Source organism: Apis cerana, linkage group LG3 (genome assembly GCF_029169275.1).
Source record: "Apis cerana isolate GH-2021 linkage group LG3, AcerK_1.0, whole genome shotgun sequence".
Classification (NCBI taxonomy): domain Eukaryota; kingdom Metazoa; phylum Arthropoda; class Insecta; order Hymenoptera; family Apidae; genus Apis; species Apis cerana.
Window position 1 is genome coordinate 4,730,340 of NC_083854.1, and position 24,388 is coordinate 4,754,727.

General features: G+C 20.7%; 5 protein-coding genes across 14 annotated transcripts; 3 read left to right on the forward strand and 2 right to left on the reverse strand.

Annotated features, from left to right (window-relative positions):
• Positions 1-210: 210 nt before the first annotated feature.
• LOC107993857 (transcription initiation factor TFIID subunit 7) lies at positions 211-6,659 on the forward strand. 9 transcript variants are annotated; one of them, XM_017050491.3, is made up of 9 exons: positions 212-324; positions 413-597; positions 675-803; positions 884-964; positions 1,042-1,408; positions 1,480-1,836; positions 1,899-2,068; positions 2,126-2,716; positions 5,090-6,659. In XM_017050491.3, exons 2-8 carry the CDS (start codon positions 511-513, stop codon positions 2,147-2,149), a joined length of 1,215 nt encoding a protein of 404 aa, XP_016905980.1. In that variant the 5' UTR covers positions 212-324; positions 413-510; the 3' UTR covers positions 2,150-2,716; positions 5,090-6,659. The 9 variants fall into 9 exon arrangements, with proteins under 9 accessions (XP_061928354.1, XP_016905980.1, XP_061928353.1 ...); XM_062072372.1 differs by having other exon boundaries at positions 250-337; XM_017050492.3 differs by having other exon boundaries at positions 264-324; positions 507-597.
• LOC133665763 (small integral membrane protein 14) lies at positions 5,098-6,236 on the forward strand. Its single transcript, XM_062072169.1, has 4 exons — positions 5,098-5,172; positions 5,813-5,867; positions 5,944-6,092; positions 6,192-6,236. Exons 1-4 carry the CDS (start codon positions 5,098-5,100, stop codon positions 6,234-6,236), a joined length of 324 nt encoding a protein of 107 aa, XP_061928153.1.
• A 901-nt stretch (positions 6,660-7,560) lies between the features above and the next one.
• Positions 7,561-12,676, reverse strand: LOC107993856 (zinc finger CCHC domain-containing protein 8 homolog). Its single transcript, XM_017050490.3, has 7 exons — positions 11,846-12,676; positions 11,337-11,577; positions 10,875-11,182; positions 10,451-10,664; positions 10,181-10,364; positions 9,689-9,846; positions 7,561-9,577 (listed from the first exon to the last, which is right to left on the reverse strand). Exons 1-7 carry the CDS (start codon positions 12,109-12,111, stop codon positions 9,152-9,154), a joined length of 1,797 nt encoding a protein of 598 aa, XP_016905979.1. The 5' UTR covers positions 12,112-12,676; the 3' UTR covers positions 7,561-9,151.
• Positions 12,667-14,118, forward strand: LOC107993861 (MORN repeat-containing protein 3-like). 2 transcript variants are annotated; one of them, XM_028664851.2, is made up of 4 exons: positions 12,667-13,012; positions 13,187-13,362; positions 13,648-13,835; positions 13,907-14,118. In XM_028664851.2, the coding sequence occupies exons 1-4, from the start codon at positions 12,825-12,827 to the stop codon at positions 14,072-14,074; spliced, it is 720 nt and encodes a 239-aa protein (XP_028520652.1). In that variant the 5' UTR covers positions 12,667-12,824; the 3' UTR covers positions 14,075-14,118. The 2 variants fall into 2 exon arrangements, with proteins under 2 accessions (XP_028520652.1, XP_016905996.1); XM_017050507.3 differs by having other exon boundaries at positions 12,713-13,012; positions 13,187-13,479.
• LOC107993859 (calcium release-activated calcium channel protein 1) lies at positions 14,050-24,222 on the reverse strand. The gene is given in 7 exon segments (XM_062072374.1): positions 14,050-15,491; positions 16,173-16,301; positions 17,065-17,130; positions 17,132-17,140; positions 18,744-18,931; positions 23,417-23,467; positions 23,545-24,222. Coding segments are annotated over 6 exon segments (957 nt in total). The 5' UTR covers positions 23,451-23,467; positions 23,545-24,222; the 3' UTR covers positions 14,050-14,960.
• Positions 24,223-24,388: the final 166 nt, after the last annotated feature.

A 24,388-nucleotide genomic window follows, 5' to 3' on the forward strand; every position in this document is an offset into this window, starting at 1 on the left:
ATAAATTCAAACTTAACGTTCAAAATAGAGAAAAACAACATTTATATTACGTCAAAATGACGTCATATAAATAAGAACATTTTTTTTATTTTTTGAAAATAATTTAATGTATTAAATTTTTTTCTAGTTAGATATTTCTCTTAATCTCTAAATAATACAATGCATTTTTTTATTTATATTTAATTTTTTTTATATATAATTATAAGATCGAATATATATCGAAATGTATATTTAACTTCATTGAACTTACCTGTGCCTATGTTCATCTTATATTTATTTTAATAAAGGTAACTAGAAGAGCTATAAGTAGTATTTATTGAATTTGTAAGTACAATTGGTAAGGAATGTAATTATTATTTTATGTTATATTTTATTTAATATTTTTTATTTTGATTTGTTATTTGTATTGTAGAAAAACATAAATCTATATAAATATTTATAATTATTAAATATAGATATTCGATTGAATTATATCAATCTTGTGAATTAAAATTATAATTTTAAAGAAATATGAATCGCCATCCAACTACGGACTATAAAAATCGTAGCGAGCCTCAAGTAGAATTGGAAAGTCAATTTATTTTGCGTTTACCACCGGTAAATTTATTGTTTTAATATATAACCTAAATTATTTAAAATTATGAGTTGAATTAGAAGTGATTTAATTTTTTAAGGAACCAGCGAGAGTTTTACGAGAAACATTACGTAATGGATTATCTTTAAAAGATAGATTAAGTATAAAATTGGAAAATGATATGCGTTATGGTGAGGTTAGATTTGATCATTGGCTTCTTCATGGAAAAGTAAGATATTTTTCTTATTTATATAAAAATAACATGTATGTACATAAATATAATAATTTTAAAAAATATGTTATTACTAGATTGTTGATTTACCAACAATTGTAGAATCTTTGAAAACTATTGATAACAAAAGTTTCTATAAAACTGCAGATATATGCCAGGTAAAAAATCAATTTTATTTGTTCACTTACTTATTAATTCTATTTTATTTAGTTTTATTTTATTTTATTATTTATAGATGTTAATTTGTAAGGAAGAAGATGATCATACTACTACAGATGAAGAATCTCCAGTTAGACAAAAAAAAAAAGATCCCAATAAAGTAGATAAGAAGTTTTTATGGCCACATGGTATAACTCCTCCTACTAAAAATGTTAGACGTAGAAGATTTAGGAAAACCTTAAAGAAGAAATATGTAGAAGCTCCAGAAATTGAGAAAGAAGTAAAACGTTTGTTAAGAGTAGATAATGATGCAGTTAATGTTAAATGGGAAGTAATATGTGAAGATGAAGATCAGTCAAAACCAAGTAAAGTCTCATCATCTGGTACAGTGAAAACTAAAAGAGAAAGTATTAGTGGTAATACTTCGCAAAGTCTTGATGTTGGTAAGTGATATAAAATGAAACATAAATGATAAATTAACTATGAATAAAACATTAATGTTTTTAATTTATAGCGGAACATGATATATTTGGTGAACCTGTAAGTGACAGTGAAGAAGATGATGAAGAAGGAAACATAAATGTAATGGAACTAGATGAGAACAGTCGTCTTTCTGCAGATAGTAGAGTATCAGACTCTAATTCTATGCAAGCTACATATTCTGAAAGATCTAACAATAATACAGCAACAAGTAGTAATCTTGTTACAGAATTTAGTAAAGAAATGTTTCAAAATGATAATAATATAGAAACAGAAGTAGAAAAATCAGAAGATACATCTCCATCAAAAATAGCTAAAGTTGAACAATTTCATTCAGAATATATTATTTCAGAAAATTTTACAGAATCTCCTTCTGCACCAGTAACAAAAGGTATAATTATATTTACATATGCATTATTTTTCTGGTAAATGATTCATATTTAAATATTATAGATTCATTGCAAACACGTCTCGCAACTTTACACGCGGAATTAGCTGAATTACGTCAAAGAAGACAACAACAAGAACTTGAAATAGCCAATATAGAAAATGTTAAGTTAAGACAAAGATTTCAAGAAATATTAGATAATTTATTAACTCAAGAAATGCAAAAAGTACAAGAGGTATGTATTATTATTCATATAATTTTGAATAATAATTATATCATCATAATGTTTCAGATTCAAGATTTAGAATTAGGATAGTATTGATATGCCATGAAGTTCTTGCCAATGCAATTTTTTTAATCAAATTTATGTATTGTATTTTTTTTATTTCTAATCTTTTTGTATAATACAATGTATTTTATTATTTAAATATGATATTGTATACTATTTCTTATTGTACACATTTTTAACATGTATGTATATAAAATGTACATAAAATATACAAAACATTAAATAAAATATAAATTTTTTACAATTAATCAATTATTGCAAGGTTAATAAAACTATAATCAATATTTAAAAAATATGATTTATTAAAAATTTCAAAGCGTTTTATATTATGCAATATATAACATTTTAATATAGACAACCAATTGTCAAATTCCAAGTCGCCGTACAATGCATAACCATGAAATGCACCAATGAAAGTCCAGCTTGAGTATTCGACTACGACATTCAAGATACAACAGGACGACCGTAATGGCTGACTCTTATTGAATATAAATGCGTTATAGATTCTTATTTTATTGTAGTGTCAAATACTAAAGTGCTGTAAACATAATTATTCTTATTTTATTGTCTTCCGTTTTCGTAAAAATATTAAGGGTGAGTAAAAATTTCTGCCATTAAACGATTTTTGTTCATTCCAACTGTCATTCATTTATCATATTTTTCTTTTCATTTGGCGGTAATAGCAATGAATTATGAGCTAGGTGTCAATTGTTGTTTGATCTTTTTTGTTTCTTAATTATTATAATATGATTATAATAAATTTTACAAACATATTCTATTTATACTGTTTCGAATTTTAATTACTTTAAACGTAACTTTTACAGAATGTTGAATTCTTTTTTGTATTATTGTATTCTATCTTTAATGTAATCTATCATCTTTGATTAGGATATTTTATTTCAAGATTTAATTTGTATTTAAAAAAATTATTAAAAAATTTAATAAAAAAAAAAAAATGACATAAAGAAACTACATATATGAATATGTACCACGTGTCATTTATCATTAAATTCTGAATTTGATATAGAATATATGCAAAATATATCATTTATGAGTTTTAATAATATGTGAGTTATAATATAATTTTGAATCTATATTATAAATGATTATTATTAAAATAAAAAAACTTTTAGATATTTTTATAAATATATACAAAAATATAATTTATGATATATCATGTATATATTACAATAATATTTTTTTTTCTTAATCGTTTTATGTTAAATATAACATTTATTATAGAATAAAATTGTATAACAAAAAAATTATAATATTAAATATTAAATCTAATATTCACTAATTTTAATGAAATTTAGCATATTAATAAATCTATAAATTATAATTATAGCTCTAAATAGTTTACCAATTATATAAAAAAATGTATCTAAAGTTTGCAAAAATTTATATTGTAATTTTGAATATATTTAAATAGTATACCCGATTTATGTTGATCGCCACGTCAGCCATATCTAAATGACAATTTCCGTATATTACCTATTATTTATACATGTATATAGATAATTTTTTTATCCAATTATATAATATTTTATAAAAAATACATTATAGTTTTTAAAAATTTTTAGAAATATGAATATTTAATTGTAATAATATACAAAGTACATATAAAATTACGATACATATAAAAGTATGTAATATTGTTAATTTTTGTGATATTTTTTAAAATAGTTTTGAATATTACTTTATTCATATTATTATTTATTTTTTTTATTTTCTTATAAATTTATTTCTTCTAAAATGTTTTCAATATTATCAATATTTAATATATGTATATATAATTCATTATAAAATAATGAAATTTGAATAAATTCTTTTTTTTCTATTTAATTGAATTTTTCATCTTCTGAACATATGTACTCATAATTATATTTTTATATATTTTTACAATTACAAATATTATAGACAAAAAAATAGGAACTTATAAATATACATATATAGAATATTATTGCAGATTTATTAACGAAAAAATATGATTCATTTCTTATTGGTAAAGTTTAAAAATTGAAATTTATTATACTATCGACCTAATAATTTTAAGAAACGAGTCATATTTGCATCTAATATAAAACATATTAAATTTATGATTGATTCATATATAGTAATTGTGATATAGCAAATAATTTAATTTAATAAATTTAATTAAATTTTTTATCTTAAATTTAAATTCTTTCACAGAAATTAGATTTTTCAGTTATAATTATTCTTATAATTAATTAACTTTTACGAAATATAAAATGTAATATAAATAAGTTTGTATTTTTATTGTTTCTATCAAATTCTATGTATAATTATTAAATAAAAATTAATTATTTATATCTTAATCTATATTTATATACTTGTTTTCCTTTTTCCTTCCCTTTTTAATAAAATATAAAAATAAATAAAGTTAGAAAAAATAGTTGATATCTTAATAATTTTAAAAATTTATATAATTTCTTTTTAATCATTTCTTAAAAAAAAGGATATTTCTGTGATAGGATTTAAATTCAGGATAAAAAATTTGAAATTATTTCTATTTTCTATTATACATGCTGTTAAAATTATTATTAAAAATTCTTGTACATTAAAATATTCATAAATGTCAGATTCCATAATTTTTTAAAAACTTTATTTTATCTATAATAATCTATGATTGATGAATTACAATTATAATAGATATTTGAAATCAAAAAATATTAAACTTGAGATTTCTTTTATGAGTAACATATATATATATATGTATTCTTATAATTCCATACATTTTTAATAGTTGCTTTGAATAAATTTTAATATTTTATATCGATTTATACTATATATATAATATATACATATATTATGAATATAAATTATTTAAATTATTATTTAATTATTATTATAACATATCCAATTATTGATAAAAATTAAAATAATGTATGATTTTATTGAACTAATGAACTAATATCATAATTATTTTTTTGTATTTTCAAGTAGATTTCGTGATGGCCGACGAAGGATTTGATCTATGTGAATGTATATGGAACCATGAATTTGCTATGCAACGCCTACTTTCTATTGTAAGTCTTGATCAAAATGTTTTGCTTGCTTATTCAAGAAATTAAAATCTTTATTAAAATTAATGTATATTTTCATTTTTAGTATATAGAAATTATTTAATATTTTATTCATTTTAAATAACTATTAAAAATATTTCATTTTATCATATTTTTAAAAATTTATAAATTATTAAAAAAATAAATTAAATTTCCTTTTATTTTTATTATTACAATATCATTTTTATAACGTTTTTAACAACGAGTGTAGTTGTTTCGAAATAATCGAAAACTCTACGGATGAATAATATTTAATCTCTATAATTTAATATAAGATATTTTTCATATTTTTCATATAGTAGTAAAACCATTCGACTGGTAAAAATATGTCACAGTAAGCAACTTTTTGGGAATTTATTTTACTTTATCAATTCTTTTGTAAGAATTACGCAATTAAACAAATATAAATAAATATATAAAATATGGTAAGAGAATGAATATATATTCGATAATAATTATAATTTTATTAAAGCATTAAATTTATCTACATATTTATTTTTTTTTACATTAAATATATTTTTAAACTAATTACAAAATCTTTATTCATTTATAGAATTTTATCAATTCTGTATAAATATTTTACGTATGATATTTATCGTTTCAGTTGCGACAGAGTCAAAATTACTGTACAGATAATGAATGTTTTGATATGTCACGATGTAAGCATTTTTTAAAATTTATTATTGATATTAATTTTTTTAATTTAATTAAAAATTTCTATTATGTATTTTTCAGTACCAGGGCCACGCGATGTTTCATCGTGGAATTTAAATTTTTTCATGATTTTATTAATTATTGTATTTGTTATCCTTATGTATGCTCTTAGACCACAGTCTCTTCGTCATTTAAACAATGATATTGCTAAAGATCGAAACAACGAACGTGTAAGTTCGTTAATACAAATTGATTTGATCAACTTATATATTTTTTATTCTTATCTTATCGATATGAAATATATTTTAATTTTCACACATTTTTTTTAGGATTCGCATGACGATCCTCCAGTACCACCACCGACAATACAATAAAGAATGAAATATAATAAACGCTTTTATGTAGGTTTTTGTAAGAAATCTACTGAATTTATAATAATAGAGGAAAAATTAATTAATTTGATTTATATATGATATCTCTATGAATATATTTAATCTAATCTAAAAAGAATTGTAATTTTCTTTTTTTTCTAATAATTTGAAAATCATTATATTTGTATATGTTAACATTCGCATTTTTCGATTTTTATTTACTAACATTTGTTACATATCAAAGCTATGTGTAAAAGAAAAAAAATAATTATGATTCAATGAAAATATTTTCATCAAATATCTAATTGAATTGTTGATATTATGCTATAGGCTGTTGGAAATTCATTTTTTAAAAACGCATAACTGTATAAACGATATTGAAATTGTGATTGTTAAAAAAAAAAATAAAAATTTTTTTATCATAAATAATTTTATTTATAGAATAACATAAATTAATAACAAATTAATTATTACATAAATAAATTATTAATAATAAATTAATATCATTAATAATTAATATGATTATTAATTTATGTTATTCTTATAGTATGATTTTTCATATGAATTTTTTATCGAAATTCATTTAAATTTGTATTACACGAAAAATAGAATTTAATAATTTTATAAATTATATTTTGAAATCATAATTCGATGAATTGAAATTTATTTATTTACACATGATTTAAATTTTTTAATAATTTTTTTTTCTTAAACAATTGTGAGTGTTGCATTCATTTCTTTAGAATAATAATAATATACGTTATTTTAAATTTATTTTTATCTGCTTTTTTTTATAAAAAAATAATTTAATATGTTAAATTTTTATATTAATATTATAAAAAATACATTATTATTATTTTTTAATTAAATAATAATATGCATTGTATTTAAATTTCATATACGATATTTAATTATAAAAAATATAATAATTATAAATACATGTATGTTTTACCAAAAAAAGACAATATATAATTAAAGATATTTTATGGAATCAGTATACTATTCTTTAATGATTCAAAAATTATCATTATATTATAACATATGTTAAATATCAATAACATATAAAAAGAATATATATATATATATTATAATTAAAATATTATATTATATTAAAATATTTTAATTATAATATATATATATATTAAAAATTTAAATTATTGACTTTATTAAAATTTAGAGTTCTGATAAAGTTTTTTAATTATTTTATTTTATTTTATTTTAATAATTCTTTCTTTTTCTTTTTCTATTTTATTTATTATATTATATAATTCTATTAGAAATAAACGAATTTTTTAGAAGGGAGAAAGATAGACACTTCAAATACATATCTTGTTAAAATGTTTCTATTAATATCTTATTATCATTATTACAAAAACACATTCCTTTTTTTATTTACATATATACATAGTTTTCCAAATTGATGAATTTATCTTATTATAATTATTTATTTTTTAATTGGAAAACTAGAATGAAAATTTTAATATAAAAATTTTTTAATTAACAATTTTAATTTCATTTTCTATTTGCTTAAAATTTATTATTGAGCAAAAAAATTAATTGCTCAATTATTTTTCTTTCAACATATTTGCTACTAATTGCTAATAATATATGTATATGTGTAATTAAATATTATATGACATATGTAATATATATGTGAAAGTTAATATCACATATATATAACAAAGATAATTTTTCATTATTTAATTATATACATAAATGAACATAATATATTTTAGCCATAATCTAATATCATTATGTTATATGTGCACAAATAAAATATTATGTATATCAGTGTAAAACTATTAAAATTAATATAATGACTTATAATGATAGGCAAAACGCATAATAGTAAAAATGTTATAAAAGAAAAAAATTATTTATACATTTATTTATACACATGTAATAAGAGAAATATTTTAAATGCATATTTAAAATTTATAAATTTAAGTACAATTAATATTTAAAAATAATTTTAAATATAATTTGAATTTATTACAAACAATTTTTATCGTTAAAAAACGATTATATTTTACTATGTACAAGAATTTTGCTTGTACTGATAAAAATATTCGTTAATTTTAAAATAAATTTGACATATAAACAAAATTTATTGTAATTTATAGCAATGAGTATAATATTATAATAATATTTAATTGAAATAATTATAAAATAAAATTTGAAATCTTTTGTTCAATATGAAATAGTTAATATTCATTTACAATATATTACGCGAGAAAATGTCATTAATTAATAGAAAAATAGTATATATTTGTACTTCTTTTATAAGTGAGGTATCATTAATTTTTTTTAAAAATTATGAATCTTTTTTTTTATCTTTTCGACACAAATAGGAAGACCAATCAAAAGGACGATTATTTTACATTGCATTTTCTTTCTTTTTCATTAATATAGATTTATGTCAGAAATATTCAATTGCAATATATTTATAATAATGATTAAAAAATTTTTAATTAAAATTAATATAATTGTATTTTTTTATTTATTAGAACAAATCATTCAAAAAAAAAAAAAAACCTTCAATCATTTTAGATTAAGAGAAAAAATTACCAATAAAATATATTAAATATTTTCTGATCTTTTGAAAAATATGCAGATATATAAATTTAAAAATAATAAAGAATAAACATATGGTTCATACATTTTTTTAATTTATAAAACACATATTTTTACTGAAAAATTATATATATTTTAAATTAATTATAATTAAAAATATATTCTCTAACTAGAATTATAGTTATTTAATGAAATTTAGCGAGAAAAGAAAATAATTTTTTCTTTATATCTTAATAAGATACCTATAAATAACATAGAATTATTGCTTACTTTTTAATGAAAAATTTATATTTATGAATTATGATATTCCTTTGATATTATAAAACCTAATTGAATATTTATGACTATTCTTGATTAAGTTTTGCCAATGTGTTTCTTACTTTTTGCAAAACTCCTGTCATTTGTTCGTACTTACCCGTTGAATCCGGTAAGTTTTCGTAATTAATCACATTGCAAATATTCTTTGAAAATTTTTCAGATGATGGTAATTTATTATATGGAGATGTACTTTGTAACACAGGTGTGCCTAAATCAATAGATTTCACACTTCCATGACTTGTATTTAATTCATTTTGACGAATATGATTTGATTCTGGAGTAGTTTCATTACTAGATGGTAATATATCAGATTTTGGAACTGAATTTGAAGAATTGCTTTTTAATGGAACATCTAAATTTGATTCTTGAAGTTCTACAAGTAATTGTTTTTTCATATTTTCCAATTCAAGTAATGATGGGGATTTCGTTCGCGAAGGTGATATGTTATTTTCCTGTAATATTTTATATAAAATTTATCTTTTTTTTTTTAGTATATTTCATAAAAATAACATACAGATATATTTATTATAAAGATAATACATGTAACACTGTTTTATACATACTACTGGCTTAGAAAGCTGTAATTCTTGAGAATGATAATCTGAATCTTCAGATATTGTTTGTGATACTGGTAATGGTGGTTCAGGTGGTTTCAATGGAGATTCTGATGGTAATGGTGGCACAAATAACCCATTAGCAGGTACATATTCTACCACACTTTCTATTTAATAAAAAAAAAATATTTTTATATTATATAAAATGTTAACATATTGAATTTTGAAGGATCAATTTTGGAAATCAAAACAATAGAGATATACAAAAATATCTATTAAGACTTATTTATTGAGATAATAGATGTAATTAATGTATTTAACATTTATAAATGATAAATATATAATTTGATAAAAGATAAATAAATATTCAATTAAAATTTTTGTACATTGTATTTGTTTTGGCTTTTAGAATTAATATTTCAAACATATTCCATGAATATATTAACATCATATATTATTAGAATATGTAAATTTTAAAAAAACAAGATATATTTTCTATACCTTCTGTATCTTCAATTTCCATTTCACTAGGTTGTGGTGCTGGACTATCATTTGATGCACTATTAATAGTCTTGAGTTTTTTTCTCTTATATCCATCATCTGCTTTCTTCCCTCTTAATTGTAGTAACATTCTTTGCTTACTATTAATAGTTAACATTCTTGATATCCAATATTGTCCATCCTCCTATTATTTATAATTTATAATATAATTCAAGAAATTTAATTTTGTAAAAATATATTAAATTGTACTATGAAATTTGTTTATCTTACATCACGGGTACCAGGTGGAGCTGGTACATTAAAACCAGGAAAATCATATATTTTTTTTATATCATACTGATCTCTATCACCTTCTTCAATAATAGATCCTGGTTCATCATTAGGATCTTCTACTGGAATACCATCAGAATTAAATAAAGATAAACCAGAATGTTGTAAACGTGCTTCTTCTAACCATCCTGGAGGATAACCAAGCATTCTCATTCTAGAAAAAATATTTTAATATAAAAAAACTATAAGAAACTTTTTTTTTGATTCTTATATTAAAAATTATTTTACTTATATTTCTATTTTATATACAATCAAATAAATTATTTTTTCTATTTTATATTTTTATTTTTATATTTTTTTATATTTTTTTTATTTTTAAAGATTAATTTAATTTCATCAAAAATTAAATATAAAAACTAATTACCTATATATATGTCTAGGTAATTCATTACTTCTCAAACCTAGTGCTTTACGTAAATTATTGCTTAATTGACCAGGAATTATATGACCAAATCTTTGATTATCTTCCAAATGATATCTAACAGTTCTTGTATTTTTCATATTGAAATTTTTTCTATTTATTTCTATATTAGCATAATTTCTTGGTTCTGGACAATCCCGTAAATTATGATTTTCCAAACAATTAAAACACATCATTCTTGAAGATGGACAGTCAGTCTTTAGTTTTATATCTGATTCTAATATTTCTTTATCAAACACATTTTCATATTTCTAGAATAATTATTAATAATGTTAAAATATTAAAAACTTAGCAGCAATAAAATACCAACAAATATTTACTGTTTGGAATAAAAAATCTTATATATCACTAAATTAATTTAAATATTGAATATTAATAAAAAAATATTAATAAAAAAAAACAGACCTTTCCATAAGTTGGAATATCAAAATCATCTTTAAGTTTTGGTTGTTTATCTACAGTAAATAATGTATCACATATTATATCTTGACTATCTTCACTTTCTGTAGTAATTTCAATAGACTGACTTATAGAATCAGTGTCATTATCCCAAACTTCTAATGTTAAACCATTATCATTTTCTTGACATCTAATTTTGCAAGATTCTAATTCTTCTAGAAATTCTTTAATTTTTTTATTATATTGCCTAAAAATTTAATAAAGAAATGAAAATAAAAATTATTTCAGCAATAATTGAATAATTGTTTTAATTTATGTATTAATTAATATATTTTACTTAGAATTAAAATGTTTTTTACAGATGATTCTTTTATCATATATAATAAAATATGTATATTTAATATATATAGTTCAAATTATATATAATTAAATAATTTATTTATTTTACGCGAAAATTTTTAGCAAATTATTTTTAGCAAATATAAAAATATTTTATAAATATTGTAATTTCTTACCGTGAAATACTTTCATCTCGAAACATAACCTTCAAAAGTGGTTTTGATGTACTTGCGCTATCACATGTTACTCTCATAGATGTATTCTTATTATTATCTACATAATCACTAATTATGTTCGTCTTCTTCGCATTGTTGTTCGATAATGAATTTTTTTCAATCGAATATTCACTTTGGTCATTGTCAGTAACATTGATGGCATCTTGGCTCGAGTCCAAATCAATCACCTCTTCGTCGGTATCTTCGATAGTAATCGTAGAATTCATGGAAATACTATCGACACTGGAACGAGAACATAGATGAAACAGTTATATATTGTAAATGTATAACTTTATCGAACGAAAACTTTTTCCTCTTTCGAACTTTTGTCTTAAAAAAAATACAATACTCCAATCCTATGAAGTTTCCCAAACGCAATAAAACTTAACTGTAGAGGCGCTCTAATTCGTGAACAGATAAACATACATGGAATAAATTTTTTTTTAAAATTTAGTTGAAAACTATGATTAATTTAAATATTTCTTTAAATAATTTTATTATTAATATATTTTTATTTAATAATTTTTGATATTACAAATTTTTAAATATATTTTAAATAACAATCATAAATATTTATATATTTTATTATATATATAATATTTTTAATAAAAAAAATATATTGCTAGTATGTTTTAAAACGATTAATTATATTATTACATATTATTTCATATTTCTAAATTATAAAATATAAAAGTTTGACTGTTTTAATAGATGGCACTGTCAATATAAAAATTTGCATCACTTAATTTCGTATAAAAATTTTGATAATCTGTATTCTCAGACTTGTATTAATGAATCAAATTTTTAGCTTTTTTTTAATTTATTTTCATTACATTGATATTAAGTGATATTTTTGAAAAAGAACAATGAATTATAAAAGATAATTAAATATTAACCAATTTAATATTTAACATGCTAAAAAATTATTTTCAAAATTTAAATGAAATATTTAATAAATTTTATGATGGTTTTTTTAAAACATATTAAAACTTCATATACTCGACGTAAAATAGAAAATTCAAAAAGAAATGGTTTGCGGCATACTATTTTCAGCCCCCGAAGCAAAAGTTATTATATAGGTGAATGGAAAAATGATATAAAAGAAGGTAGAGGTAGAGAAGTGAACAGGTATATTAATTATTATGTTGATAATATATAATAATTATATAATTATATTATAATATTAATATTATAAATAATATTAAAATTAATTAAAAATATTTATTATTATTTGTCTTTTATCATTTATTTTTTGATATTTTTGACATATTTGAAAAGAAATTTCATTTTGAAATTTTATAGAGATGGATGGATATACGATGGTAGTTGGCTTAATAATAAAAAGCATGGTTGTGGTATTTTAAGCAAAATTTCAAAAGAAGATCATAAAATTCGCCGATATTATATAGGCGAATGGGTAGCTGGAGCAAAACAAGGATTTGGATATAATTGGTTCGAAGATGGTAGTTATTATGAAGGTGATTTTTGTCGAAATAAACGACATGGCTATGGTCGTATATGGTATTGTAACGGAGATTATTACGAGGGAGCTTGGAAAAATGATCTTTATCATGGTTTAGGAATATTCATTAAAGGTTTCTAAATTAATATCGTCTATTCTTTTTGTAGTTGATTTTTATATTTTATAAAAATAATATAAATATATAAATTAAAAAAGTAATTTATCAAATAGAACAATGATTGAATTTAAAAAAAATATATTTATGCTATATCATTATAAAAATTAAATATAATTTTTATAGATAATGGCAATAAATATGAAGGTCAATTTGTTAAGGGCAAGAAAGAAGGTTACGGCACATTTTACCATATAATTACTGGTCAAGAGCAGCATGGTTTTTGGACAAGCGATTTATTTATAAATGGCACTATGTTGGATGCAGATTTTCGACAATGTGCATCTCGTCCGACGCCATATCCTATTCCAGAAGTATAACGATTATAAATAAAATTTCTATTTAATTTATATTCATTATCATTTTTCTTGATTCAATTTTCTAGATTAAATTGATATCGCATATCAAGAATTCTCAAGACATTTCTGAAACCAACGATCAAAAGAAAGAATTACCTTATACTGAAGATTTATGTAGAAAAATACCAAAACATATAATCGCAAATATATGTGTATCTAGAAACACATGTTTTTGTTTAAATTCTGTTTTATAAATAAATATATTTATTTTTTAAAATAATACATAATACAAACTGAATCGATGTTATTATATAATTTATTGTAGCAAAAGTACTTTAATTTTGCATATTTTTTTTTATCAACAAATCATTTGTTCGCAATAAAAACTATGTACAATTAATTACTACTCTTTCAGCGACGGCAGTAACTTGACAACCAAGTATAAATACAACAAAGACAATAAAATAGGAAATTATTTTGTCTCCGCGTAAAAGACTTGAAATGTCACTTGAGCATAGGACGTCTTATAAGATTATAAAATAATAAATTAAATGAACAAAATTGTAAAAATTGTGAATAATACCGGGAAGCATATTTTTAAACGAGATAATAAGTACATTCAACGCGAGTTAGTCACGCATTGTCAACGAAAAATATAAACTTATATTCACAATTGTTGCTTTTTGAGTTATAGCTAAAGAAAATTATATGATAAATATTACTGCATATCGTTATTTTGATAGATTAAGTCGCTATGCAAGAAAAGGAATGTTTAGCTTTCATGCCCACACTCTTTCATCAAAAATTATTTTTCAGTACGTGTAAAATTCATCACTATGTGGATAAATATGGGGAAAAATACATTATATCGCTTATTGTTTTCTTTCAAAGTTATTATGTTTTTCAAGTATTGAATATTTTCTTATATGATTCAAAAATCACATCTAATGTAAATTTGTTATATACATAATTATTTTTGGTATTTTCCAAATTTTTTGAATCAGTTTTTATCTTGCATTGTAATATATATAACATGTATAAGTTTATATTGCAGCCTGAGCAGATAATCAGAGATTCACCATCCTCCATTATGAAAGATTATCACACTTTAAAAGTAACATAAATCATGTCTCATTATGTTCAAACTACGTGTGTCACGCCAGCGGTTTGTAGCAAATTTACACCATTCCTACCCTCAACATCAGTTGATTCTATTTGTTCTTTAAGTAACTCCAATTCTCTTATACCAGATACTGTGACTTCATATTTATGAGCTACTAAACTTCGATAAAAATGTATCGCGAATGCAAGAAAAATTATTAGTACTGGTATTAATACGATACAAGCAGACCAAGCGGCCACTTGTGAAAAATCATAAAACTTTACCCAACAAAGTATAGCAATTTCCAATAAGAATAGTAAAAGTCCTAATAAAGTGGAAAATGCCCATGCTACTTCAATGTACCAATGTAAACGTTCATGTGGCGATTCATGTACCAAACTTATACTATGTAAATTGCATACAGCTTCAATATTTGGTAAAATACACGTTGATATCATTAGGGCTAACATATGAACCGCGACCAGCAAGGTAGTACATACAGCGAAGGCAATTAACATCTCTGAAGGTACTTTCGTATCGGAATTCAATTGTACTTCAACCATGGCTACCTGTGACAGAAAATTTTATGTATTAATGTATATTAATATATAATATATAATAATAAATATACAATAATGTCTGTGTAATAAAATCAATGTATTCAATATTATATAATATTTTCTATTATACATATACAATTCTTTGATCTTTAAAATAATATTTTTTTTTAATAAATTGATATCTATTAAAAAACTGATATCTGATAAAATTAATAATTTGAAAAATTCAATTATAGATTATTAATAAATATTAATAATATATTTATATTTCAATTTACGTAAATTTAAAAATTGTATTAATTTTATTAATTATATTGTACTTAAATTATAAGAAATTCTAATTAATATAATCTAATGCTAAAAAATATAATAATAATCTAACTAAATTATTATTACTAAAATATCATTATTAAATTTATTAATATTAAAATATAGAGTAATGTGAAAAGTTTAAAAAAGTATAAAAGAAAACAATAATCAAAAAATAAAATGAAGATACATTTTTGTTTGATTTTCAACGATCAATTATTTTTGAGATTATATTTTAGAATAATAATATATTTGTTTTCAGTAGTATTATATAATAACAACAACTACAATAACAATATCATAATGAATTAATTTAAAAATATTTTTAACTATTAAAGAAAAGAAATATTAAAATATTGATATATATATATATATATATACCATAGCAAAACCGGAAAGTAGAGCAGACGTCTTGCTTGACGCTTTAAGTTTCGCTCGGCTGAGTTGTAATTTTCTCCAAGAGAGATAACCCGGCGTGTGAAGGCCATCTCCTGATTGTGACATCTTTGACTAGTTTATAAAAAAGAAAAACAAACAATATAGAGAAATTATATTAATATAAAGTTTGTAAAATAGAATTGAATGAAAGCAAATGATTGCACAATATGTTTAATCGAAAACGATATGCTAACTTGTCACTGCCTCGGATATCTCGTGATAATTATACAATCTAATTGAAACTACTGATCTATATTATCGGACAATGTAATATAATTAAATTAATTAACAGAATTATTTTTTAATATATTTATAAATTACGTTAAATAATATAATGATTTTTTATATGTTACAAATATTTTATAGATTTTCACAAATGAGTTTATGTGAAATTATATTTAATTTCTTAATATGATATATTAATTTGATATTAGCAAATCAGAAACTCTGAATATATTGTATTTTTTTTTCCTTATAAATAAATAAAATTCAAATATCTTACATATTCAGCTAAAAATGTTATATAAGACGTTAATAAAATTATTAGACAACTACAAATTATATAAATTTTAAATAATAAAAAACTTACATTGTTAAAATAATTTATTTTTAAATTTGAATTACAATCATTAAGTTACAAATATAAATCCTAACTCATTTTTTGCCTTGAAACAGCGATCAATATATTCATATGAGATTTTAGATTTATGATATATGTTCGTGTGGCAAAATCATTGTTGAAAATACATCGGAATAATTGCATATCCAGGGTTACTAGGTATCCGGATAATTGGCGCTCAACTGTACAAGCACATGAAGAAATAAAGACACGTACCGAAAGTAGATGGCAACGTTGGTGCCAATGGGAGAACTTGCCAAAAGTCCTGTGTAGGACAAAAACCCAACGGGTGCTGAACGAAACAAATAACAAGGAAAATTAATGAAAAGATATAATAAAAAGAAAAAAAAATTCAACTACTAGATTGATATATCTGCAAAGTTTGGCAAGCAATAAAACGACAAAATAATTAAAATTAAAAAAATCATATTAAAAAAAAAAAGAAAATATTCTTTTTTCATGCCTTACTTTATATAAGTAATTAATTAACTTTTTTGATGATATAATTTTTGCTATATTTAGATCAGTATAATTATTTTAGATTATGATTAATTATAATCTAAATCAATTTAAAGTATTGTTTCCCGTATAATATACATCCGTATAATATAATAGATAATATAAATATATTTTTTTAGTTACTATGAAACTATTAATATATTATGTGTTTGTGCTTTATGTAAGTTGAATTTGCGGACATAAAATAGTTGTTAACACGAATATGTAATATCACATAATTATGTGATTGATATGATTGCCGGATAAAGATGTTGTATCATCAACAGTGATAATAAGTAAGTAATATTATAATTCGTACAATTCCGATTGATTTTATCAGTATTTTCAAGCATTTCTTGAATACAAAATAATACATATTCAATTTTCTGTTTCTACCGACGAACATTAATATACGAGTTCTTTTCCGGGTAATAATCAACGATTCTCATGAATCTCAATGTTTCAATCTAATTTCCTGATCATGAAATCATCAACGGAATGAATTTTAAACAATAATATAAAGAGAGAATGATTTATCAAATAAAAACAAGCAACAAGCAAATTGATCCTTGTTATTGAAGTTCAATTGTAAAACAAAGAGATATAAAAGATTTAATACACATTCTCATTTGAAAACTATAAAATAGTCATGATTGATTTAATATTTATATGAAATTGTTCTAATTTTAATATCTGAAATTTTAAAATATATATAATTAATAATTTAACTAATAATAATTTAAATAATAAAATTTATAATTTTAATATCTGCATATTAGATAATTTTGATTAATACAATTTTAAATGCAATTTTATCTATTCACATATTTTATTGAAATATACAATATGTAATTATATATACATTTAATATTTTTTTATTAATTATATTTCAACATATTTTTTTTTGTATTTTCAAAATATTATTATTTCATAACAAAAATATTATATTTATATATATCATATATAATAATTCATTCTCTATAATATATATAATGTTAACATAATTCATAATATAATTATGAATATAATTATTCATAATTATTTGATATAGTATATCTTTATAAAATAAATTCTTGCCAGATAATTCTAAATATTTTTTCATAATATTATTTCTTGAATATATATACCAAACTAACATTATTAATATTTATATCCATAATATTAAAAAATAGATCAAAATGATCAAGAATTCATATATGAATCTTAATAATCTTAATTAAAAAAAATGAAAAAATAAATGAAAAATTAATCACTAATAAGAAACGCGAATATAAAAATGTGTATGATGTTCGGCAAAAGAAGATAATAAGACAACAATATAATATGTAGTACGATATACGAAAAGATAAAAAGGAAACGAACTGCAAGATCAAAGAAACAAGGGGAGAACTACCGACCTGACACTCGTGGAACCGCTTATGGAAGCAGTGGCCGTCAATGTTGCGCAGATGTGTGCGCGCCACGTGTATCGGCAAATGCGAGGAGGGGAGTACCGCTCCGTCCTCCGCGCCAAATACTGAATTGCGTCCAGTGCTTGTCGACCATATGGACATTAGGCTTGGTTCTTGTGTGGCTCTGACAAACGCTAAAATAAAAAAAATTGTAATAATAAACTGTTCTAAATATTAAAATTGTTAATTGTTATAATTGTAAAAATAGATAAATTTTCATTGTTAATTACTATAGTATTGATTCACAAAATTTAAGTAATAAAAATTTTATCTTAAAATATTAACTTTTTTAAATAAGATAATAAAATAAGATTTTATTTAAAAGTTTGTATTTAATTTCTTTTATATTTGTACATGTATAAAAATTAATACATGTATCTATTTGTTTATTTATTGCATTGTACTATGATTATGTCATTCAATAATGCAAAACTCTGATTTTTTGCCTGTTTCATCATTGTATAAATAAAAATTTTGATTTACCGATACGCGAAATTGTTAAGATTATTGTCCATAGTTAAATAAACAAACAAAAAATGATAAAACATTCTTTATTCAAATAAATTCAATTATATCATATCATTTTTTTATTATAATGGTAAAAAATTGGTTAATACCGATATTCATAATACCAATTTTCGTATCAAATTTTGTCACATATGATGAAATTATATATCTATCTACACTAGTTAATGATCAGAAACAAATGAATATATATATATTATCTTGAGTATAACCTTAATGCAATTAATGACATGATTTTAAAAAGAAAAAGTGAAAGGAGAGAAAAATTAATCTCTCAATTTTTCAAAGTTAATTTTATTTCTTAATCTAAAGTAAATTGATTGTTTTGATTTTTTTAAATATTTATAGCTTCTTTTTATTTTATTACATATAAAATATACGTATAAAATGTATAAATATACGTATAATATCTATATATCGTTTAGCTAATATTTTTTACTCACTAATGCATAACCTTCATAAGCAGTCAATTAACACCTTAAAGAAGTAAATTTTTCATTTATATTCATTGATAGTGCATCAAAAAACGATTTAATAAAGATTTAAAATAAAGAAAATAATGGATTTTACTTTAAAAAATTGTGAATTTTGATTTTTTATTATTTTTAATGATCATTGATAGCAATGATAGCGTTGCACGCATAATGTTCGCTTTCATTTACATGCTATTATGCAAACGATATATTTCCTGCAACCTTTTCAACTTAAACGCCATCAAAGAGCAAATATTGAAATAAATGTATGCACGCAGAATTAACATTCTTTTTTGAACATATCATTTGATCATTTATATATATATTTATATATATATAAATCAAAGTGATTTATAATTTCTATATTTTTGTTCCAATAGGTCATTGCACTTGATAAAATTGTCACAGATATTATATATAGTATTGCTAAAAATATATCGGTACTTAAAAAAAATAAGTATTACTTTGATTAAAAATAATTGTAACTAAAATTACCTATTGAAGAAATATAATATGTATGTTGTACAGATGAAAGATTATCAATATTATCAATAATAAAAACAAATATTATTGACAATAAATCTTTGAATATCAATAAATAAGTAATATATATTTTGAATGTTAATAAATTAATATTTTTCATATTATAATTCCTTTAATATTACAATAAAAATTTGAAATTATACAAATAATATGATAATGATTCATTTCAATGGATCTTAAATTTGTTTTTTTTCACATAGCTATTCTTGTTAATTTGACCTTGATTTTATGCTGCCAAAAAAAAAAATGGAGATTAGTCCAAGTTAAATATTATGAAAAAAAAAAAATTATTTTTTCTTTAATAAGCATTTCAACAATATTTTTTTTTCTGAATTAAATATATTTGAAATTTACATGAAATTTACAAATTCCAATTTATAAATATATAATTCATTAAAAATTACCTTTTAATTTTATTTTATATATATATAAAATAATTATTTAAAAAATATATATGTATATAAATTATTAGTAATAATTTTATATCTAAAAGTTATTATAACATTATTTTAAAGAACTAATAAATATTTAATATAAGAATATATTATTTAGATATCTACAACATACATTTTAAAAAACTAATTAAAAATTATAAATCTTAAATGTATTCAGTGTGTTAAATATAAATTTTTATTATATATTACTTAAATTATTTATAATAATTTAATAGAATTAATTTTAATTATATGTTTGTTTTAAAAACAATATAAAAACAAATAAGTATTAATTATCTAGAATACATCTAGAAATGATTCGTAATTCCTATAAATATAATAAATCCTATAAATATAAATAGATAATAAGAAAAATTTTCATTACAATTTTTTTACGAATGATTCAAAACATTTCCATTAATCATATGTAAAAAATAAAAATCATAACGAATTATCTATATTGTCATTGAGTTGCAACTAATATAGTTCAGAGATACGTGCCAATATCACTAAAAATACGGACGACGGTAGAATGCGTAGAGAGCTTGCTGATACGACTTAAATACCAAATTAAATCATGATTAAAACAACTGAAAAAGTTATTATTGATGAAAAATAATTAGTTTTGTTTGATATACTTATACAGATGTCATATCATTACACACGAGGTCAACAAATTGTCGAGTACTTAGCGCCAACATGTTCCTGCTTTTTATGAATGCTATAAGATAATGACTACACACACACACACACACACACATTGATAATTTGAATATAAAAAAAATTAAAAAAAATTTTATAAATACGATAATTACAGAAAAGTAATATAAAAATTTTATAATATAATTTTTTTAAAAAATGAGAAGAATAACATTGATTTTTTAATATAATTTAAATTATAAATTAAATAAAAAAAAAATAAATAAAAAATAAAAAGAAAAAATTCAGATAAAATCAAAATAATAATTCATTTTAGTAGATTATATATTTCAATAAAATAGAAGTTATAATAAATAAATTAATTAAAGTAATTAATAAATAATTATAAATTCTATTACCATTTTGAGAGAAATTGAAGAAGTGTGTAAAACAATGTGCGAACTCATAACAGAAATCAATTTTATATATTTTTCACAAGAAAAAAAGATAATATTAAGAAAAATAAGAAATAAATAAAAACTTGATGGAGAAAAAACACTAGCATTTACTTTAAAATTATGATATTAAAATGTTTGGAAACTAAACACCATGAAAAATTTCGCAAACAAGTAAAAATCACACCAAATGACAGTGGCAAAAGACATCAGTATACTGAATAAGAACGCGATATGGCATCGATGAACATTAACGACTGATGTCGAAAAAAGCCGATAATTGCCGAATGTTTTTGGCGCGTAAATTAGATACCAACAAATCTCAGATATAAATAAAATGCAAATTTGATATAAATATTGATCTTTTTTATTTTATTAAATAAATGAAAATAAATTTATCAACTTATAAATAATCTTGTAAAATATTTAAAGATTATAAATAATTCTAAAAAGTCAAATAATTACTACTCTAGATAATAATTAAAATTAAAATAATTTTTTATATTAATTCTCTATATATATTTATTCTATTTAATATTTTAATTGTATATTTTATATATAATTTAATTTTTATTAATTTCTTTCAATCTTAAATATATTTTACAAATATTAAAGACATTTAAAATCAAACAAAAAGGAATTACGAATGTGTTCATATACCATAGATTGCATCATTTTCGTTTACATTTTTCTTGTACATCAAAGGATAGATAAAAATATAAATCAATGTTTGACTAATGTTAAATCAAATTTATCGTCTTTTTAACGACTTATAAACAGTTTTGGTATCTCCAATTTTATAATACTGTGTATACTGAAATGCATTAAATCAATAATAAAGAAATATCATAAGATATAGTCATTTTTAAAAAATTCAAAATATATGTAATATATAAAGTTCACGTAGAAGTAATAGATGCAAAAATTTTTATTACAATAAGCTGAAATACTAAAATAGCTAATAATTTTATTTTATAAATTTTTCTTCATGGCAAACATCCAGAATGTGGTCATTTCCAGTGGAAAAAAAACTTCATTTCCAAATCTATTATATTCAGAATCAGGTAATCTCTATTTATTGTATTGTTATTGCTTTATTTAATTTTAATTTAATTTAAATTTAATTTTATTTAATTTTAATTTAAAACTTAAAAATTCTTTTTGAGAAAATTATTCACTTATTTTACTATACTTACTTTAATCCATATTAGATACCTAATTAATGAGATTATTAGTATAGAGAAGAAAGAAAATTATTAGTATAGAGAAGAAAAATAAGTAGTTTATAAATGAATCATATTTTTTATGAATTTTATTTAGTTTAATTATGAAATGCATGTATACGATATTACTAATTATTAAAAAAGTATAATCTATTACTTATAAAAAAATTTCAATAATTTAAATATGTATTGCCAATATTTATCTCAATTTAAATTTTATTTATATTTTCCCATTTCTTAATTTATAAATATTTTACATAAATATTTTTAATAGCTTTCACGCAATGAGCAAAAAAAGAAAAATAATTAATTTATCAAATGACTTACAAGAATTATGCTCAGGTTGTTGACGGGTTTCCATAATTAGCACAGATTAATCTATGATTTCAATAATTTATGATCAATAGTTTTTCATATCATCATTTTTTATTAAAAATATATATATATAAACATACAAATTTTTATTCCATTTAAGTTTGTTAAGAAACTCTTTCCTCTTTACTTTTTTAAAACTTTAATATTTATATTTGCAATTCAAGTTTATCATGATCATTGATAAGCTGGTATCAGAAATGTGCACAATCTCACAACTTTATTTTTGTCGATTTATAATAGTGTCTATGTATACTTTTATAATTATAATAATTTTATAATTTCACTGAAAAAAACTAAAATATAGATTCACAATTCTTGACAGATAACTATGAATACGGATAGAAACTAATTGCATGTGAAACGACTATATCTAACTATATCACTAACTATATCTAACTATATCACTGAATTGTTTCGATAAATTATTGTTTTCAATTTAAATGATGATAGCCCTCTCTTGAAGTGAAAATATAATATGGACATATTTAATAAAACAAACATGAAAATCACGAAAAAATTAAAAAAAATAATAAAGAAGATTCAATGTTCCAATTTTATTATATGTATATAAACCGGCCGTAATACAATACAATGTACAGCTTCAAGCGAAGCTGAGAGAAAGATACCTATAGTTTAAGAACCAGATCTTTTTATCCCTAATATTTCTTTAGTGCCAGTGTCGCTCAACGTATAGTTTTTTCAAAACTATTTTCCACGAAGATATTTGGAAAATATTTGGAATATTATACATATATATGATGCAGCGTAAAAATTATGTTTAATAATTATTAATTTGCTTAAAATATAGCTAAAACAATATAAAAGATATAAATTAGTGAATATCAATTTTATAATTTTTTAAATTGTTATTTAATATTATATTATACTATATATTTTTATCATATGAGAATTTTAAGTTAATTT

Coding starts and splice junctions, on each gene's coding strand:
- LOC107993857 (XM_062072370.1), top strand. CDS start 511: ATGAATCGCCATCCAACTACGGACTATAAAAATCGTAGCGAGCCTCAA. Junction 598..674: donor TTATTTTGCGTTTACCACCG/GTAAATTTATTG, acceptor TAATTTTTTAAG/GAACCAGCGAGAGTTTTACG. Junction 1,837..1,898: donor TTCTGCACCAGTAACAAAAG/GTATAATTATAT, acceptor TAAATATTATAG/ATTCATTGCAAACACGTCTC.
- LOC133665763 (XM_062072169.1), top strand. CDS start 5,098: ATGGCCGACGAAGGATTTGATCTATGTGAATGTATATGGAACCATGAA. Junction 5,173..5,812: donor TGCAACGCCTACTTTCTATT/GTAAGTCTTGAT, acceptor TTATCGTTTCAG/TTGCGACAGAGTCAAAATTA. Junction 5,868..5,943: donor ATGTTTTGATATGTCACGAT/GTAAGCATTTTT, acceptor TGTATTTTTCAG/TACCAGGGCCACGCGATGTT.
- LOC107993856 (XM_017050490.3), bottom strand. CDS start 12,111: ATGAATTCTACGATTACTATCGAAGATACCGACGAAGAGGTGATTGAT. Junction 10,665..10,874: donor TTACCTAGACATATATATAG/GTAATTAGTTTT, acceptor TATTTTTTCTAG/AATGAGAATGCTTGGTTATC. Junction 9,578..9,688: donor TACAGCTTTCTAAGCCAGTA/GTATGTATAAAA, acceptor AAAATATTACAG/GAAAATAACATATCACCTTC.
- LOC107993861 (XM_017050507.3), top strand. CDS start 12,825: ATGAAATATTTAATAAATTTTATGATGGTTTTTTTAAAACATATTAAA. Junction 13,013..13,186: donor AGAGGTAGAGAAGTGAACAG/GTATATTAATTA, acceptor GAAATTTTATAG/AGATGGATGGATATACGATG. Junction 13,480..13,647: donor TTTAGGAATATTCATTAAAG/GTTTCTAAATTA, acceptor TAATTTTTATAG/ATAATGGCAATAAATATGAA.